The sequence below is a fragment of the Elgaria multicarinata genome, chromosome 12 (assembly GCF_023053635.1).
Source record: "Elgaria multicarinata webbii isolate HBS135686 ecotype San Diego chromosome 12, rElgMul1.1.pri, whole genome shotgun sequence".
Lineage (NCBI taxonomy): Eukaryota > Metazoa > Chordata > Lepidosauria > Squamata > Anguidae > Elgaria > Elgaria multicarinata.
The window spans coordinates 32,045,508-32,066,709 of NC_086182.1; the positions used below are offsets into that span (position 1 = coordinate 32,045,508).

Here is a 21,202-nt window from a genome sequence, read left to right on the forward strand (position 1 = left end):
CCCAACATTGGGCAAAAGGCGGGATACAAATTATTATTATTATTATTATTATTATTATTATTATTATTATTATTATTACTGGGCTTAATGAGGCTTGTTATGACAATATCTGAGGATCACCTGCCCCATCATGCGCTCTGAAATAATTTAAGAAGCCTATACAGTGATGTAGAGCCAGGGTGGTGTAGTGGCTAGAGTGTCAGACTGGGAGTCGGGAGATTCAGGTTCTAGTCCCCACTCGGCCATGGAAAACCCACTGGGTGACTTTGGGCCAGTCGGAGACTCTCAGCCCAACCCACCTCACAGGATTGTTGTGAGGATAGAGGAGGGGGTTTATGTACGCCACCTTGGGTTCCTTGCCGGGAAAAAGGTGGGATATAAATGCAATAATAAATAAATAAATGCATACATACATACATAGCATAGCTGCATGGATGGGTTTCCAACCGGCCATACCGTATTTATGGTACTTGACAGAGAAGGAGGAGAGCTGCAACTCAAACCAGTGGACGTTTTACATTTGCATGTAGGTAAATGAACCTGACATGCAAAAATGATGAGCATTTCTTATCCCACCATTTCTCTTAACTATGTACTCTTTCTATTAACTCTTTCTATTCCCCAATGCTCATTGCGACCTATGTGGAAGCTCTGTGGACTACAGCTATCTCTCAGGATCAGAGCCCATAAGCTGCACTCTCCACTCCCAGAGGCCCACAATAAGAGGAAGAGAATCATAGAATCATAGAATAGCAGAGTTGGAAGGGGCCTACAAGGCCATCGAGTCCAACCCCCTGCTTAATGCAGGAATCCACCCTAAAGCATCCCTGACAGATGCTTGTCCAGCTGCCTCTTGAAGGCCTCTAGTGTGGGAGAGCCCACAACCTCCCTAGGTCACTGATTCCATTGGCGTACTGCTCTAACAGTCAGGAAGTTTTTCCTGATGTCCAGCTGGCATCTGGCTTCCTTTATCTTGAGCCCGTTATTCCGTGTCCTGCACTCTGGGAGGATCGAGAAGAGATCCTGGCCCTCCTCTGTGTGACAACCTTTTAAGTCTTGGAAGAGTGCTCTCATGTCTCCCCTCCATCTTCTCTTCTCCAGGCTAAACAGGCCCAGTTCTTTCAGTCTCTCTTCATAGGGCTTTGTTTCCAGACCCCTGATCATCCTGGTTGCTTTCCAACAGAGGTTGGAATACAGATTCTGACTCTTCCGCTAGGAACCGCGCAGAGTGCGAAGTCACTGTGGAGAGATTGCTTTCCGAGTGCAGACACCGTGTGCAACACACATCCACTGGGTGGGTCACACACAGCTCTGATGTGCATCTGAGCCGCAGACGTGCACTATTCCATTCACAGTCATAGCCCTATAAGTCCAGGAGAGGAACCAAGACTGAATTCAGCTGTCCCGCTTGCATAGGCCCACAGGGCACCCACTTTACCCTTCTTGGTCAGGCGGGGTCTAAATAAAAACAAGCTGTAATTACGGTCAAGCACCACATCCTGCACAGTCCCTTTCCCAGGGCCTCCCTCTCAACTACTGCCCTGGCTCAAACCTCAGTGAGCTTGCGAGGTCCTCTGAGTCCATGCTAGGAGGGCTATTTATAGCAAGATGTGAGGACTTCACTCCCTAGTTCCAAGGCTTCAAGGCAAAGTGCCTGCTACAGGGACCATGGGGAACTCTTATTTCTTCTTCACACAGGAGTTAAAGGAGAGGGGAACAGGGGGCTGTTCAGAAATTAATTACATGTGGAACCCGAGTCAACATGAACATCCAGAGGGGTGGGTGGGCTTCGAGGATCGCAGGGGGACAAGATAATGAAGAAACCAATATGGAGGAGGGCATCGTAGCAGTAAGAACAGCAGCTACGGCCCAGTTGCTTTCAGTCACAGAAAGGGAGTCACCCACCACCACACACACACACATACACACATACACACACACTTTTCCCCTCATCCTTTTATTTTCCTTTTTCGCAACAGTCTCTTTAATCAGCTTTTTCTACCCAACTGGGCCATGAAAGGTCCCTCTACAGGGCGTCAGACTTTCTCCACCCGGGCATCAAAGGTTCTTTCCCCTCCTCATGACTCCCACAGAGAGAAGGAAATCTCTTGTAAGAGCTGATCTATTACTGTGCCCTGTGAATTCTGCACCAAAAAAAAAAAAAGAAAATGCACGTAATAGAACCCTGGATTTGGCATGTAGCAAAAAGCCTAGTGAGCAGAAAATAGCATGCAAATTGGCAGATGTAGGGAAACTGATTAACACACAACATTCTGGGTTGAGAGGGCAGACTTTCTGATTGTACAATTGTGAGAAGGATTTCAACAGGGACTAAAGAGCAATGGAAACCACAGACAAAGCGCTGGGGAGGAGTTTTCAGGGCAATTATGGGAACGCATTTTGGGGGTAGGGTGGAGTCTGATCTGTGTCTCAGTGGAGGAATGGTGATCATATGAAGGAATCCTAGGAAAACTGGTAAACACTTATGAATAAAGATTGCTATAATTTGAACAGTCTGCTGTCTTTTGGGGTGGGATTATGAGCTATTTCTAGCAAAGTTTGGAGAGGTGGAAGGCAAAGAGGCTTGGGGAATCAGAGAGGAAGGGGCAAAGGGGCTAAAAGCTATGGGAGATGGGGAAAAACATTGGAAGCCCCACAGCATGACAACTGTGTGAGGAATCCTTTTGTTTCTGCGCCTTCTGAAAGCAGTGATCTTTCTCAAACATATATGTATATTCATGAGGACTAGAAAAAGCAAAGCAGAGATTATGAAGAAGCAAAAATCTACATCACATGGGAGATTCCATGCAGCTCACAGTGTGCACAGAAAAGACCCTTGCATATTTTTAAAAAATTAGCTCAGCACTGGCCTCTACGAAGGATAGAGGTGGATAAGCAGTGAGCTCAGCGGGTCCCTTGCCTCTGCAAGTAGCACACCTATTACCTGGAGGAGTGGGACTCCGAAGGCACACTTTGCTGTCCCTCGTATTGCTGTACCAGCGCTCGGACACTCCAGTACGGATGCTCAATCTCTTCATCCAGGCTGCTGTCTCTGAAGACAGAGATTGCATCACGAGTAAGCGCAAACAGGGTGAAATAAAGACAAATCCCCCCTTGGCTTCATTCTAGGCTGATTCTAATGAAGCATATTTGCAGGACTTGGACAGCAATCATTTCACCCAGTTTTGTGTTTTGTTTTTTTAAAGGTCACCACTCTTTTGCACATAGTAATTAATTTTAAAGTGTGCAACTTTAAAAACTGCTCATGGCCTCCCCCGTTATACCATCTGGGCTTCAAATAGCAGCTGCTACAGGAAGTGAAGGTTGCAGGAGAATGGAACGGTGGCAACCGTTGATTCAAAGTGAGGGGTTAATGGTGTGAATGGAAGGGGACAGGTCATCAATCCCACCTGTTTGAGAAAATAAAGCCTTGAAGCCTTTTAACCTCTTTCCATCAGCCTACAGCTCCAGTATCTCCTTTTCTTGGCTGACATGGCATTCTGCCTGCACAATCCACATCAGAGTGCCACTAGCAAATGGTAGGTGCAATGCAAAAAGGTATCTGAGAGACATAACTCTCCAGATGTCTCTAGCAAGAGAGGCAAGCTACCAGTTACAGAGGAAGGCACTTCTTCCACCCACCCACCCACCCAAAACAAGACAACTAGCCAATCCACATTCATTCCTGATCCCAAATATCAACAAAACCCATCAGCAAAGTATTCTGTTTGTGCTGCAGTCCTGAAGGTATCACCTACCTCCGTCTGTGCCGGAAAACGTCACGTCCCAAGCGCGAGACATCCTGACGAACATCTGCCAAGGCAGCCATTGCACCCTGGGCAACAGCAGCAGCTGAATGAGGCCTGTGATTGGCTGATGACAATCCTGTTCCCACTGAGGTCTTCCCCATCGCGCTACATGGGGCCTGATTGGCCGTTTTGCTTGAGCCGGGTTTAAAATGAGCAGCTAAGGCAAGGATTAACCTCATGATGCATTTCAGGTTCCCGTCGACGATGTCTACAAAATGCAATCAAACCCAAACAGCAAGGTTATGTGCCAGAAGCCAAATTGCGGCCCAATTGTAGTGACTGTATTTAAACTCAAGATGGGCATCCTAAAGCAAAAATGTCAAAAAGAACGTGGGACTGTCACCAAAAATGATGGCCCCGTGTTGAGCTCCTTCCTCACTCTCCATTACATGTAATCCAACTCACCCTGTGTCTTCATATCACTATATATGTATTTCCTGCTCCCACTCATAGCAGCCAGCAAAGAGGAATGGAAGCAGAACAACAACAACAACCCATCATCATAATGCTAGGACATAGACTTTAAGTTGAATTACACTGCATGGAGAGAGCAAGGGCTCATGATTTGGAGCTGCTGTTTTTGAGGCGGTCCCACGTCCTTCTTAACACGGAGTTGCACCCATTAGGGCTTATGAGAACACAGCTGAATAAGTGACACAAAATAAAATCAGTGACTGCCACCTACAGGACAGGGCTTTAACTGCGTGCCGTACAGTCAAACCTGCTGTCTTATGGGTAGAGATGTCAGAGAAAGCACTTGCAAGCCATAGGCTGGACCCAATTTTATAAACAAGAAGTTGGACTAATGCCAGAGGCTCAACTAGGTTAGGTAAGGCACAGGGACCTTTGACAATACAAACCTATGTACTGTTTCCCAAGACTCCATCTAAAATTGTAGGATGCCCAATCACTTGTAAAAGTGAAAAGAATATCCAGGTTTTCCAGGATGCCATGAATTGCCCAAATTGCCCTGATGCATCTTACATAAAAATGGTTGGATAACATCTCACTTAGCAAGGGGGGGGGGACTTGCAAGACTCCCAAGAGCACTGTTGCTGGCACAGAGAGAACCCTGTTTCTCGCTATTGCAGACAGATTCCATAACCTTCAGGGCTGTGCTCTTCTACTCCTGGAAAAAGCGAGAGAGTCATGCGCCTTCTGTTTCAACGGAAGCCATTGTGCCCCTTGTTGCCAACACCCACTGCCCCAAGGTAAAAATATATATTTCCACTGAGGACACTTAGAAACCACCAAGAGCCAGAGAACACCTCTCTGTCTATTCATGTCTAGCAGGGTCCGTGGCTTTTCCCGGCTGCTCGCTTACTCGCGAGTAGCTGGGGAAAGCCACGGACTGGGCACAGCGCTCATAGGAGCACTGTGCCCATCGGCCCGGGGGGGAATCACGGGGGGGGGGGGAATCACGGGGGGGGGAGATAGGGGCCGGGGGAAAGGCCGGACCCGGAAGGAGAGGGGGGGAGAGAAGAACGGGCACAGGCATCGGGGACGGGGGGTGGGGGAAGAAGGACAGGCACGGGCACGGCCATGGCGGACGGGGGAAAGAAGGACGGGCACGGGCATGGCAGACAGGGGAGAAGGAAGGACGGGGGACAAGGCATGGCGGACGGGGGGGAAAAGAAGGGCGAGGGACAAGGCATGGCGGACGGGGGGAGGACGGGCGAGTGAGCGGGCAGGGGGAGCATCAGGCATTGTGTGTGTGTGGGATCAGGGGCAGGGGGAGCGGGGGCCCTATGTTTTTTTTTAAAAAAAAACTACCTTCTCCGGTGGTGCGCTCCTGCGCACATGGCCCTTTAAGGTTAAAAAAAAATGGTGGACACGACGGGGCTTTCCCTTGCTCTGTCGCGTGTTACGTCTGGAAAAGGGCGATGGCGCACGCTAGCTGTAGCGCGCCGTCGCCCCGACTCCCAGACGGATTATCCAGTAGGTCTAGCAAGGCCCTAAGTCAATGCCACAGCAAGGTTGAAAACCATTTAGCAATGCCTTTTATGTCTCTTTTTCCACTGTACCCAGGCATGGAAATGATGGCAAACTTAAGAGGAACTGCTTATTTCTATTGACTGGAATTTATGTGCATTTCAGCTTTATATAAATAGGAATCAAAAGGTCTCACCTTTAGCCGATGTCTGGTGCATACGGATCTTTTTGGACGCCACAAATTGCAAGACTTTCTCCACATTCTCCTTCATTTCCTGTTGGCTGGTGGGACTGACCTGCACGCCACTCAGCTGTTCACCCGCTGAGAAAGAGAAGACTAGAGATGTAACATTTCTGGGAATTCTGAGGCCAAAAAAAAAGTAAAGAAACGTTTTTTTCCAGGTATTTTGGAGGAGGAAATGGAATCTTTGGAAACACTGAAAATTAAGCAATACTTTTTTCTTTTCTTTTCTTTAGCACTCTTTACAGATCTAAAGTCACTTCGTTGCTTTATGAGAACCTTCCCCAACCTGGTGCCCTACGGATGTTTTGGACTATTGTTATTTATTTATTTATAAAGCGCCATCAATTTTCATGGCGCTGTACAGAATAAAACAAAACAAGACTATTTGCCATATGGCTTACAATCTAAAATCACCGTAACAGACAGGGGAGGGAGGGGAAAAACCAACAGGAGCAGGGGACATTAAAACTAAATATAGACTAGTATGACTACAGTGCTCAGCATTCCCGACCATTGGCGATGCTGCCTGAGGCTGACAGGAGGACTGTTTTTGGAACATAAAGCAGTCTTTCTGTTCCTAAAGTTATTTTATGTATAACTTGGTTTGCTCATAAAATTATCATTATATTTTAAAACCTTTAAAAGTAAAAGTTAGTAAACTTGTAATTATTGTCTGAATAGATTAGAACTACATTAATGACTGCTGCAGCATCAGTAACACAGGGCTTTATAGAACAAAACCCAAACGGTCAAGAATGCACATTTATTGCCAGGAACGCATAATGGCAACTCTGCTCACATGTTGAGAAATTGAGCATAAAAGTCTATTAGTAAAATAGACTTTAGATCAATAATTTTAATAAGGAAGGAAAGAAATAGCTACGTGGGTAATTTTTCGGAGGGGATTAAAAAAAAATATTCCCCCATGGTGTCTTTATTTCCAGACATTTTACATCTCTAGTCTTTCTGTAAAAGCATTCTTTTTACATGGTTTTTAGAAATCATTTTGGGGAGAGTAAAAACTGGGCTGAAATTCTAAAAGAAAGCATGACAGAATCCAAAGCCTAATTATCAAGCAGAATGGTCCTGTGTAGCAATAACTACCTACTGTAGCAGTTACAGGTGGAGGGGGATTGCTGTCAGTCTCAGCAATTGCTTCCCCTATGTTGATGAGGGGAGTAAAAGCTGTGATTACGCCATCCTCTTAGGGCATGGAAAGACTAGAATAACTAGGCAGAGCGTATGCCCTGTAACGCAGCTGGCAAAGAGGGATCTTTCATTATCTGTTGTATCCGCTGGAGTTAGCCCATGTCCTCCTGCTGACATTCTGCACTATGAGGCCTTCAAAAAGAGTGGCATTAACTCACAGCCATATGTCAAACCCTACCATTTCCCTCCTTATAAATAAATATGGGTCTAGGAGGGAATCCAAGTTTTAAAATCTGGAAGAAAAAGAAAGGTTAAAGATATAACTTTCTGTGTCAGAGGAGTATTCAGAAAGGCCCTCTCTACACCTACGGGTTATCCCAGGAAAATGGAGGGATTGTCCCTGCCTGCTCCCGGGATTCCCTGTGTGGCATTTGGATGCACAGGAACGATCCTGGGACGATCCCGGGATATAGGGCTGGTGTAGACACGCCCACAGAAAAAAGTGGATATACTGTCTTCATTCTGCAGATTTTTGTGCGGCAAACTTCACTAGTATTCCTAGTCAACTCACCTACCCATACATTCCAATCCCATTCTGTCTCATCATTATATCCAACTCATCTTTTGGCTTGTAAAAACAAGAAAAAGAATCGTATTTCTTTTACACTTCTACAGTCCTGGCACTTTAACTGGCTCTTATTAAATGTAGGCAATAGTACCGCTATACTAATAACAGGCTTGGAAGTGAGGGGAATTCTTTCATCATTTCCTTAAGGTGGTTAGTCACTGAGAGCATTTTTGCATCTATTGCACACCACAAAACTCTCAAAATGAGCAAGGGATGCATAAGAAACTTGTGATACACAAGTTGTCATTCTTCTGACTGTGGAAAGCTTGAGCCTACCTGATGCTGAAGGAGCCGGGCCTGATCTGTCCCACCACCCCTCACATTTCTCTCCTCCCTTCTCAGCCATCACTTTAGGGTCCACCCTCTGCAGTCCAGGCACATGGGAGCTGTTCTGGACACAGTTCCCCTTGAGTGCCAACCAGCAATTTTCAATCCAGAGCAATACTGCTAGGGGGAGCACCATGATCACAGTCCTCTGCTGTGCATTTTTCCAGGTTGTGCTGCACTCTAGCCCAGCTCAATCCAGGCTACAGAGGAAGGCACAGGTGAAAACAACCCTAAAATGTTTGCAAGGAGTGACACGTGACCACTGTGTTATTCAAGGCCAGCATCAAGGGCAGGCATGGTCAGGCAGTTGCCCAGGACCCATATCCCAGAAGGGCCCCACTGACAAGAGCCTACTGGAGCTGCTCCTCCTCTTCACCAGACAATAGAGGTGGTGAGAAGGAGGAGGAGGGCAACCAGGATGTTCAGGGCTCTGGAAACAAAGCCCTATGAAGAGAGACTGAAAGAACTGGGCATGTTTAGCCTGGAGAAGAGGAGATTGAGGGGAGACAAGATAGCACTCTTCAAACACTTAAAAGGTTGTCACACAGAGGAGAGCCAGGATCTCTTCTCGATCCTCCCAGAGTGCAGGTCACGGAATAACGGGCTCAAGTTAAAGGAAGCCAGATTCCACCTGGACATCAGGAAAAACTTCCTGACTGTTAGAGCAGTACGACAATGGAATCAGTTACCTAGGGAGGTTGTGGGCTCTCCCACACTAGAGGCCTTCAAGAGGCAGCTGGACAAGCATCTGTCAGGGATGCTTTAGGGTGGATTCCTGTATTGAGCAGGGGGTTGGACTCGATGGCCTTGTAGGCCCCTTCCAACTCTGCTATTCTATGATTCTATGAGGAGGAGATGCCATGGCCTACTTGCTCAGTGGCTCTCTGCCTGTCAAGCAAACAATGGGAGCAGTTATGAGAAAGAAGAAGAGGATCAATAGCAGCTGATGCCAGCGTTGGCGAGAAAGTACAGTCATTGACAAAGGAGACCCATTGAGAGTGTCTTAAAAACCTTTAAAGGCCCTTAAAAACCTGGAGCCAGCACTGATGTTACTGACCTACAATCTCGATGAGAGAAGCCAGGACAACCCCATCTCGGAGATCCTGCCTCAGGTCCCGCACTGGCTTAACTGCTGGCTTCTTTTTCAGCTGTGAATTCACCCAGGCCACATATGCCTGCAGTTGTTGCTGGGGAAAAAAAAGGATTCAGAACATGCCATTATCAAGTAACAGTTGCTTGCAGCTTTGTATTTAAGCACCAGTCTGGTAGCAATAAGCAACCAGGAATTGCAAGCAGGAGAGCGCATGGTCTTCCACAGAGGTGAGTGAAATGGCTGGCAGAGGAGTGATGGAGCTCTTTGTCACTCCTCAAGACCCAGCGTATAAACCAAGTTGACTGCTAGAGGAAGGAATCCACTTCCTTTGCACCCAGCATAGAAATCTAGCTCACTGTCCTTCTGTCTATCAGCCTCAAATAGCTAGTGACATTTTTTTTTCAGGATAGTAATTCGGAGTGGGGTTGCATTTACAAGGCTGGTTGCTTGAACGGACTAGTAGGCCGCTCCTACCCTTTGCACAACTGCATCCTTACATAGAGAACAAAAGTAATAAGGGCTTCAATTCAAAATGCCATGTCTGTACTGACATACAAGATGAATTCATGTTGCACCCAAGGTTGGCTCCGCTCTCAGGCTCACCGGTGCACATACAACGAGGATAAAGGTGAGGTGCCGCTCCTACTATTTTAGTCATCTCTGAAACGCAGGAGATTAAATGTACACACTGGAGCTTCCATGTATGTAAGGAGAGTCTGGATTTTGCTGATGCTACCTTTCAAAGACCTTGCAGGAGAGACAGTTGTTTTTCAGAGTTGAAGGTGGGATGACAGAGGCGCTGTTTCTTGTGCAGTACACCACACACACGTGCACACACTCAAACACACACACACACTTCTGTTGTTCTAATGCTGTCTCTTGTCAAACAGAAGCTCTACAAAAACCTGTAAAATCTGTGAACAGAGACAATAGTGAGGTGAATGTACATTTCATAGGGAAAACATAGTTCTCGATCATTTATACCCAGCCTACAGTTACTGAGTGGTAAAGCATCAACTATACTTTTCATGGTGTCTGTGGTATGGGAAGTTCATCCATGTGTGGTAGTCAGGGCTGGAATGTATATTTTTCTAAAATGCATATTTTAAAAAATCCTTGCCTTAAAATAAAATGAACTTCCACATAGGTTAGGTAGGTCTTCCTCAGTGACCCTGCTTCACATGCTCCCCACAACATGAAGTACAGCAGGTGGGCCTTTTGTCGAACTCCCTCCCTCCTTATGGAACTCACTACCACAAGATGTAGTGATGGCCACCAATCTGGATGGCTTTAAAAGGGGGTTGGATAAATTCCTGGAGGCAAAGGCTATCAATGGCTACTAGCCCTTTATGGTTGGGAGCTATCTCCAGTATTCGAGACAATAAGCCTGTGTGCACCAGTTGCTGGGGAACATGGGCGGGAGGGTGCTGTTGCACCATGTCCTGCTTGTTCACCCCTGGCCAACGGCTGGTTGGCCACTGTGTGAACAGAGTGCTGGACTAGATGCACCCTTGGTCTGATCCAGCAGGGCTCTTCTGATGTTCTTCTGTTCCTTCTCTGTGTGTTTTTAGGTGCCAGATCAAGGTGAGTCTCTTTCAGAAGACTTTTGGATTGAACTGAACGTCATCCCAACCCCCATTTCTCCTGCTTCGATCAATGCTGGTGCCAATAAGTACGTTTAGGGCACTGGTACAGTTGCATATTTTAAATAGACTTTCATTAACTATCATATTGCCTTGGAGATTTTTAGTCCAAAGGTAGGTTTCAAACATTTTAAAAATAGACATATATAAAAACACATGCAGTTATCGGTAGTTAACATTGATGTGAAAATATATAATTTCCATCCTTCGGTACAGCAGCAATCCTATTGCAGTTGGAACTCCCTTGGGGCAGACACGCGCCTGTACCATTCAGGCGACATAATGAAGTTTATTCCTTTTACGGTATTGCCTCCCTTCCCGCTACGCTCCCCACTATTCTGCCGACATGGCAGGTTTTAAGCCTCGCTTCCGCATCATCTCCACAATGTCAGTCACAGTACACGCTTCCTCGCATCCCATCCACTGCAAAGTCACATTCTGATCACAGCACCACTTGTAATCATCCTGACAAGAGAAATCCAACTTCAGTCGTTGCAAGGCAACACAACTTGGTGTGCCTCAGCCACTAGTGTTTGTTGCGCTTGCTCAGAAAAAAACAGGGTGGGCATTGGAAGCAGGCTGACACGATCCAATACAATACAGAAAATCCAGAAACTGGAGGAGTAGAACCCTACAGAACCAGAGAGTTAAGAGTTGTTAGTCTAATATGCTTGGGGGCATGGGGTGGGGGGCAGAGGGAGGGAGGGAGGTTAGACTTGAACATATGTAGTCCTCCACAGGGAGCACAGAATGCAGGTATTGAGGTTAACTTCTTTGTTCAGTTCAAGGTGTTGGTATTACCCTTTTAAAAAATCTCAAAAAAAGCCTGGTCCCAAAGAACTGAATGGAACACTTTTCCCATATGAGCTCCACACTTGTGGGGATGCTCAGCTTTGAACTCCTAGTGGAGATTATGTTTGTTTCCCTTAGAAGTAGGACTTTCTCTGTGCGGAACATTTCCCCAAAATAGGCCCATTAGATCCACAGATGCCTTCAGAAAATTGGTTAAAACATTCATTTTCCACCAGACCCTTGCTAATGACTTATCCATTATTTTTGTGCTGGATTGATATGTGTGCAGTTTGGGCCAGTGACTGGCCCACAGTCACCCTGTGAGCTTCATGGCCAAGTGGGGACTAGAACCCGAGACTAGAACCCGGGTCTCCCGAGTCCCAGTCCAACACTCTAACCATGGCTTTATTGCTCATTACGCCAAGAAACATGTCATGGATTTCTTTCTTTTTTTAACCAATCATTTCTATACCTTTATTGTTCGTTGTTTTTTTTAATTTCATTTATATCCTTTGCATATTTCCACGTTATCCGTCCCTTTCAAAGGATGGCGACTTCCCCCATTTCTACTGAATAGCGATGCTCATCTCACAAAGAGGAGCTCTTGCTGTGGTCTCTTGTTTAATTAGCAGTTTGGGTAATCTTTCCCTTTCAGAGCACTTTGAGGCGTATTATGAATCCAGAAAACTCTCAGCACTTATGACTTTCCTGCAAGACTCCACAGAGATTTTGAATCCTACAAAAGGAAAGATTCCTTGCAACAGCTTGTCATTCCTGGCAGCCGAGAGATTAACAGGCAACAGAAAGAAGAAGACATTAAAGTTTAATGACCAAAGAATGGCAGAGTGGTGTTAAATGCACAGAAAAGAGGAAACCACAAAGCACTGGACAACCCTCATGATTTCTGAACTGTCAGACTGAAAACTATTCTGTACGACACTTCTTTAAATACTGTCCTCTGCATCTCGATTAAATTGTGACTATGTTAATACAGCGGAAAGTATTCTACGCGGAGTCCCTAAACTAGGAGCAGAACTTAAGGCTAGCTGCACCTTTATTTAAAATATCCATATGAATAAATACACCTTGCGTTCTGAAAGTACAGATACATTCCCGCATACTATGGAAAATGGTACCTCTCCCAATTTAAGCTTGGTCCATGCATGTGAATTCCTGCACCCTTCCATTCTAATGAGCACATGACTTGGCTTGATTTCAGCAAACTGCTCAAGAGGAAAATTTCTTGTCTCAGGCCTCTCACTTGAGACACACCTTCAGACACAACATGTCTCATTTTCAGTGTTTTGTAGTAACCAGCATGTCGCTCAATACAAGTGTACAAAACACCAGTTTTCTATCTGTTGTAACCACACACAGTCCTGTCCACTACCAAGCAAGGCCCAAGTTGTTTCCTTTTATATCTAGCAGGGGCGTACATCAGATTTAGCCAAATCCTGAATTCAGAAACAAAATGGGGCTGATGATGACAAATTTGAGAGATCTCTGAATCAAAGCGAGGATCCGCTGACACAGACCAAATTAAAACCAGGAAACTCCTGCAGTTTTGAGGATTTGGGGAGGTCACAGTGTGTGTCCAAGAATTTATACATTTCTAGCCAAGTTCGTCTTACAAGAAAAACATCAGGATGGGGATAGAGGGAAGGTAGATGACAGGTGGAGTTTTGTGATTTCAAAACAACAACACTGCACCTATCTTTCTGAAATTTTGCAGGTTTCTTAGCTCTATGCTGTATATCATTTTCATAACAACTACCCACAAAAACCATATGGAGATAAGCACATCCTTTTTTGGAAACCCCCAAACTGTAAAGGCTGCTCTTACATAAAGCTTCATGTACCTAGGCATCTGAAACTTGACAGACTCAATCTTGTCAGAAGGGACAACTTCCCCTGCAAATTTCATCCAATTTTGCCAAAAAAATAAAAAGGCTATGGACACTATCCTTTTTAAAACAATCCAAATTTAAAGGCATGTAGCACAAAAACCATTGAACCTATTTGTCTGAAATTTGGCAGGCATAATCCCCTCATAAAGGACTGCATGCTGCAAATTTCATCCAGTTCTGATAAACTGAAATAACATTAAAGCTGTTAGTTGATTTCCAATGATAATCAATGAGAGGCATAAAGGTTTGGATCTCAATACCAAGATTTGGACCTGAGTCAAAGTGGGCGGCCTCAGACTCTGTTCAAGCCAAATTGCACTGCTTTCCAAATTGCTGAATGAGGTCTGAACAGAAGCTTGTGGTGGGTGCACAGCCCTAATATCTAGCATTTGCAAATGAATGTAAACCTCTTCCATACACGATTTCATCTTATGAATTCATCATAACTTTCTTACATTCTAAGATATTTTTTTAATTAAAAAATTCCTTTGTATGTTAAACTGAGACCACTCAACTGTTTTGGAAATCACAGCAAACTGAGAAGAATAACAGGATAAAAAGGGGAAAAAGGACATCTATAATGTTCATTTGGGGATTATTAACCAAGATAACTAACGTTACATGATACTGGGATACAACTGCAGGCAATGACGAAAAAAGCCAGAGTCAGTGTGTAAGCTTCCGTTCTCATTATTTTTTTCTATCCCTAGGGAGGATTTCAACGCAAGACTAATTAGAAGCTTTCATCTTTAAAGCCTAAAAATTTACCCGCTGTTCTTTTTATTGGGGGGAATATGAATTCCCCAGAAGCCCTTACTTCCACAGCTAGTTATCTGGACCCAGCCATCTCCTTAGGCCAATATTCTGGCTGCCAATTGCCAACTACTTAAGTGAACATTCAGCAAGGAAATGCTTCGTATGCTGCGCTTTTACTCACTGAAGAGCTTCTAGCTCTCCCCACCACCACCCCTCAGCTCATCAGTGCACAACAGCACCAATTATTTCCTGCACGTCAGTGCCAATCTGAGGCATTCAGTACACATGCATGTGGCAATCCACAAGGTCCCTATACCATGTGCCATCTGCACCACCAACCTAAGGAGCTAAGCAGGTGCACTGCAGTGTAGCTCTAACCGTGATAAAAAAACGTGCAGAGAAGAATAAAAGATTTGCACCACACACAACTGTCTTCACCCCAAAGTGTCTGCCTTTTCTTATCTTGGCACATCTTTCACTTTATATGTACCCTGCAGACGGCTGTCCTGGCTTTAGACCCCTCTGATTGTCTGTAGATTGTGAGGCCCTGTCCTCCACAGCAAATGTATGACTAGAATCAGCACACCAGACAACACCTCTGCTCTCATCAGCCTCCTTCTTATAATGCATTTGTCAATCCCAGACCTCTCCCTCATCATACTGCCTATCTGATGCATACTGAACGCCCCTCTGGGCAGGTACCACGTCATTCCACTGCCCTACACAGCAACCAGTACACAGCTTGGCATTAAACAAATATCAAACAGTAACAGTAGCGATGGAAAAAGCTGAGGGATGGCATTGGACTGGCACAAAGAAAATAATATTAAGAAATCATAACCAGACAGCCATCTTCCTGCAGCTGGTTTAAATTTTATTCTCCCAACCACTCACACCATCCACCTATGTGAGTGGTTGGCACACAGAACTCCCTTCAGACCCATTGCTTGGTTCTTGCAACACGGGTAAACAGCCTGCTCTTTATGGACATATCTAAACAGCATCACATTTAGAAATTTAGATCCCCCTTTATCAGTTCCTGACACAATCAGACTCGCAGTGGTATCCAAGTGAGGTAGGGGCAATAGGGATTGGATTCCCCACTTTCCCTGACCTGCTATCTCCTTAGTCCTCAAAGATTTACCTAATTATCTGCTGCTGTTAATAGTACTGATCACTTTGAGCTTTGGCCAAAGACCAATCTGGGGCAGGAATGTGAGCCCCAAACCAAAATACATTTCCCCCTCAGCATCATTCTCAGCCCTGGAGTTACTATACAGGGCACCGTCTGCTGGGATTGTCGTGGGGTTAGGCGTAATCCTATTTATATTAACACGGCTTTGTGTTCCAAAAGAGGGCCTGCTTTACCTTAGCTCTGCAGATGGGAAAGTAGCTGTCCTTTTCAGGTACATGCTCTCAGGGAGCATTCCTTTCTCATATTTCACATGCGGCATGTGTTCTTCACACACCTTTAAGGTCAACATAAAAGTTTTAAAAGGAAATGAATCAGGGATCTCCTGTTGCTCCTTCAGTTGTTGAATCACAATGGATCGTTCTTCAGAACTTCAGAGAGCAAAAGGGCTCTGAGGCTCCAATTATTGCAACTGCACAATCCACTTACATTTGTATTATTGCTATTATAAATCCCCAGATGAAACAAGAAGTCAAAATTAGGGTGTGTCTGGACCACAATATTTCACATGATCTGCTGCTGACAGAGGAGGCATGCTGTAGGCCACATGCCGTGATCTGTCACTCTTTATGCTTCACAATGGCGCCGATTCACCAGGGGAAGGAGAGTGTGAGGAGGAAAAGATGACCAAAAAAGACACCCGACAGTTAAAGAGGAGAAGCATGATGAGCTATTATTTATCTGGAGCAATTTCATCCATGAGCTGCTACATAGCGCTGTCTTGATTCAGCACCAGTTGACTGATAACGGTACAAAACTAAGGTAAATGGGGGAAAGAGGAACTTTTCCATAGAGGATAAAGACTGTATAATCCCTTTTACTAACTGCAGGTGCTTCCTCTAGCCCACAGGTAAGCAACATGTGGCTCCCCAGATAGCTTGGCCTACACTTCCCATCATCCCTCACCACTGGCTATGCTGGCTAGGGTTAATGGGAGTTGTAGGCCCAAACAACTGGAGCAGGTGTCTCCAACACTCGCTTTTCAGAAACGTGAAATGATCCAAGTGCAGCAAAAAAAATAATGGCCGGTATTATGATTTCTGTGACAAGGATGATGATGGTATGTGCACTAGCATTATGGATGATCTAGACAGGAGGAGACTAATATGACAACTAAAGAAGAAGCAAAAGAAAAGATTTGTTTAGGATTTGTCCTTAGAAATGTTACACTGTATGGATGAGAGTGTGCAGAACTGGTAATAACATCCAGATTAAAAGCATGAATGGCAAAAAAAAACAACCCACCATTGACGGAAAAAAAACAAATAGGCAAGCAAAGATTTGGGGCTAACTAAAGCATAATAAAGAACACTTTAACTCGAAAGCATAAACCGCATTTTGTGGTCTTGGCATTTTGCCTTATTAACACTTAATTTTAACTTAAATTTAAATTTTACTATTCTAACTCTGTATTGTAATCTTATATCAATTTTTGCTGCATGGTTTTATCCTGTTTGTGCTTTTTATACTGCATTTTGTATTTGTGTTTTTAACCTGTTGGTGGTTTTATTATGGTTTTAATTTTTGTGAAGCGCCCAGAGAGCTTTGGCTATTGGGCAGTATAAAAATGTAATAAATAAAATAATAAATAATAAAATAAATTACAGGACTCAGCGAAATGAATGTTGAGCAGGGGAAAACATCAGCCCTTGCACATCAATATTTACTCCTCACCAGATACACTGCAAGTCAAAAGGCAAATGCCAACAACAAGGAAGGACAGAATTGTGGTTACCACACACACACACACACACACACACACTACATTCTGCAATGGGAAAATCCAATTCTGCAGTGGGAATAAATTACACCATTTACAATATAATCATAATAAATTCACTTAATATGTGTTCTTTACATTATGGTTCCATGCTTTGTTTTAGTGAAGTATGGATCTCTGAGTCTCTCCCTCTGCTCTGCATATGTCTGTCTTTCCAGCATTCCCGTGGATGATACCTACAAAACAAGCTTTGGTACGTGGCCAATAGATTTTGCATGTGCAAAGCAGAACAGGTTGATGTTTTTATGTTCATAGCATTCAGTGCCCTGCATGCCTACCACATTGAACCAAGCAACGGAGCTCACGGCATTAATTGCATCAGGCCATAATATGGCTAAGGCCTTGCATGATTTCTAAGCTCTTAGACATTATCTTAATTAGATGATCTCTGTAATCTCCCAGCCAGAGCTTGGTCAGTTTGCATTTTGGTTGTTTTTAAAGTAATGGGAAGGGGAGAACAGTTCCTCAAAGGCAGGTATGGAGGTATGGAGGAGAAAGACTGGCCTTCAAGTAAATATATTATGATTATATTGGGCCCACAAGATGAATCTAAGAATAATCTAAGTACCTGGTTGGAATTACATCCCAGGCACATCTTAATTTAACTAGTAAGCAAGAATGTCATCACTTAGCAACTCCTTGTAAAATACCCATATTTCGCAAGTGAAGATTGTTATAATTGTTACTGAGATAATGTATGTGGAACACTTTGAGCACATAGGAAAAGAGCTGTACAAGTGCCAAGTATTATTTTTATTTATTAAAATTGGTTGTGGGTCTATATACCCTAAAGAAGCAGAAGCTTTTCTGGATAATTTTGCTGTGAAATAGATATTATGTACCTTGTAGTATCACTTAGGTTACGTCCAGACCAGCATTCCTATCTTATCGAATTTCAGTTCACTTAGTACTTCCTGCTGTAGCTCTAACAAGAAAGAGACAATAGAAGCCAGTTAACATGACACAGCCGGCTCATCCTTGTTTATTTAACCCATGATGAGTTGTGGTGTGTTCGAAGCACATGTGGCCGCCATTTTGATTGTCAATCCCGAATCAAGCTGATTGGGGGTTGGCCGTGTCGTTCAAACCCAGTCATTGTGGGTTATTCAAGGGCTAAACAACACTCACTTAATCCCTACTGCAAATTGAGGGTTAAGCAAGAGCTATTTAAACACTGAATTAACCATGATGACCAGGTTCAGACAACACAGCACAAATCCTGATCAGCCTGATTGGGAGTTGTGAAATCAAAACGGCCGGCATACACCATCGCTCATCATAAATTAAATATCCCATGATGAACCAGTTCTATTGTGGAAACTGGATCTAAGATTGGCTGCAATGAGACCAAGAGGTCTGAGAAACTAATCCATCTCAGACTTTCTCCCCAGCCTATGATGATTCCAATTTCCTGTATTTCTGTTGCCTGACCACCTTGAGCACCGCAGTGCCTAGCAACAGGTTCTGTAAGTTTAAAAATAGCTGGAACATTTCCCACTGATTTTTAGTCTGTTTCCAAGGACAAGCATGCATAGGTATCAAATTTAGAGCTTTATCACCTTGAATCTGTAATAAATAATGTGAATGGTGTTCTGCATAAAGCCTAACAAGTTACATTAGCCCTTTCCCTTTAGAAAAACAGACAAATTCCAAGGCACAAGAGTCATGTTTTCCCCCGTCAGCCCCACTTCCATAAAAAAAAACCCAACCCCACTGTATTCTGGAAATGCTCTCTGTGTCTCAGTAAAAGCAGTTTGCATACACCTGTTAGCCCTATCAATCTGCAACAAGCAACTGTCATACTATGTGTTCCATTCTGTCTACATAGTAAGATAACCTCAGTGACTGAACAAGGTGAAAATCCCAAAGCAGAGCAGTTTATTTCTTTGCCCTTCCTCAGAGATTTCCCTTCTGTCAGTTTTTGAGGGTGAGGGTTATTTTGTTATCATCATCATCATCACTTCAAGCCTAAAGAATATTTCCATATTCCTGATTCAAAAAGAACAGGCTCTCTGCACTTCACAACCAGACTCCTCTAACTGGTTACTCCCTGTGCCTTGAAGCAAGGCCTTATTTCATCACAAATCTCAACTGGTTCCATCACATCAAAGGAATCAAAGGGCTATCTGAATGACTTCTAAATCACATCTCTGTCACTCTGGTGCTTTGGGGAAAGGAAATAATTCCTCTGCCCCTCTTTCCAAGTATGTCCAAGTCATAGCCTCATGATAAATGGAATCAACAGCTTTACAATTTAGTCATTTTTCCTCTCTCAGACAGCTCACTGCCTACAGAGTGAGGGGATTGTAGCATCATTAGTTATATATCACATTCACATCCTTTCTTTACCCTAAGGAGGTGAAGGTAGTGAACATAATAACCCTGTGACTGGGTTAAGGTCATGAGCATCATGGCTGAGAAGAGTTTTGGACTTAGGGGGTCGTCACACAGAGGAGGGCCAGGATCTCTTCTCGGTCCTCCCAGAGTGCGGGACACGGAGTGGCAGGCTCAAGTTGAAGGAAGCCGGATTCTAGCTGGACATCAGGAAAAACTTCCTATTAGAGCAGTGCGACAATGGAATCAGTTACCTAGGGAGGTGGTGGGCTCTCCCACACTAGAGGCCTTCAAGAGGCAGCTGGACAAGCATCAGTCGGGGATGCTTTAGGGTGGATTCCTGCATTGAGTAGGGGGTTGGACTCAATGGCCTTGTAGGCCCCTTCCAACTCTGCTATTCTATGATTCTATGATTCTATGACTCACAGATTCCACCCAACACTCTATCCACCCACTACATTGGCTCACAGCTCACTATCATAACCAAAACAGAAAAGAAAAAACCAACCCCCACTACACAAATCTATGTAGGTAAACTCCCAGCTGTATTTTTTTAATGGGTGATGAAGCATCTGCTTGGTACTTTATGAACAGATGGGCAAGTAACAAGCACAATTGATATAGCAAAAAAATCTTTCAGACTACACCACGAAAGAAAGAACCAAATAATAATGTCAACCGAGTTCCAATGCGATGAAACTGTGATGAGATCAGAAACTGAGACATTGTGGAAGGCCTCAGTAGAACCCAGTCACCAAACTGAAGTCTTATGTTGTATGCTCTTATATTTATTTTCTTTTGGGAGCTGTAATTTCTTGGACAAACCACAAATACAGAACTACAGCCAAGATCTTGCTTTCTAAGATTTATTTTTACCTTGCAACCTACCACTTACAGCAGCCGTGCATTCTCATGCCACAATCCCACTGGGAGACTGAATTATTAAACTGCCATAAAGTGATGAGGGCGTCCTTTAGAAACAGCAGGAAAGCACCCTAACTGCAGAACATAATCCACTAATGAACGAAGGGCTGGGGACTGTGCAATTCCCAGAAGGGACCTTCCAGCTCTTAAACTGCAACTGCCCTGATTTAAATGAGCTGGAGGCTCATTTAGCCGAAGGATGCTTAAAATCAAAGGGGCATATGCTACCCTGGACCTTGCTTTACAGGGTTCCTTGCAAGTCAAGGATTATGCTAGTGATTGAGAGTCAAACTACACTTTAAATTAAGCATGAGCACTACCACTTATTTTGGAAGGAAAATCAGCCGATCAGCAGCTGTTGCTGGTAAGAAGCAGTGCTTCCTCAACTGAGCTCTGACAGTTCAAGGCAAAGGAGTGTGCAAGCAAAAGAAGGCGTCTGCTGCTCCTACCCGCTCTTTCTTGCTCATCGTCTTTGGACATGTGTAGCTTGAGAAAACAGGTTTTGACAGGTACAGAGCAGACCCTCCTCCTAAAAGAAAACAAGCACCTCTTTCTCTTTCAGTCTCGTGGCCCTTCTTGTGGGTTAATGAGACTGGGCTTGTAGGAGAGACGACAAAGGGAATCTGTCCAGATTCCCAAACACCAACAGCAGATGAAGAGCGGCAGTGCAATGGAGGTGCACCGCCAAATCT

The 21,202-nt window shown here is 44.3% G+C and overlaps 1 protein-coding gene across 3 annotated transcripts in view; it reads right to left on the reverse strand.

The window, feature by feature from the left end:
• DIXDC1 (DIX domain containing 1) overlaps window positions 1-21,202 on the reverse strand; it is a 309,778-nt gene that overhangs the window by 33,179 nt on the left and 255,397 nt on the right. For 2 of the 3 annotated variants that reach the window (XM_063139351.1, XM_063139350.1), the window contains 4 exons: window positions 9,147-9,276; window positions 5,938-6,063; window positions 3,759-4,017; window positions 2,945-3,052 (listed from right to left, as the gene is read on the reverse strand). In XM_063139351.1, the coding sequence (XP_062995421.1) occupies window positions 2,945-3,052; window positions 3,759-4,017; window positions 5,938-6,063; window positions 9,147-9,276 (623 nt within the window). The remainder of the gene's footprint in view (window positions 1-2,944; window positions 3,053-3,758; window positions 4,018-5,937; window positions 6,064-9,146; window positions 9,277-21,202) is intronic. The other variant, XM_063139352.1, reaches the window with a different exon arrangement.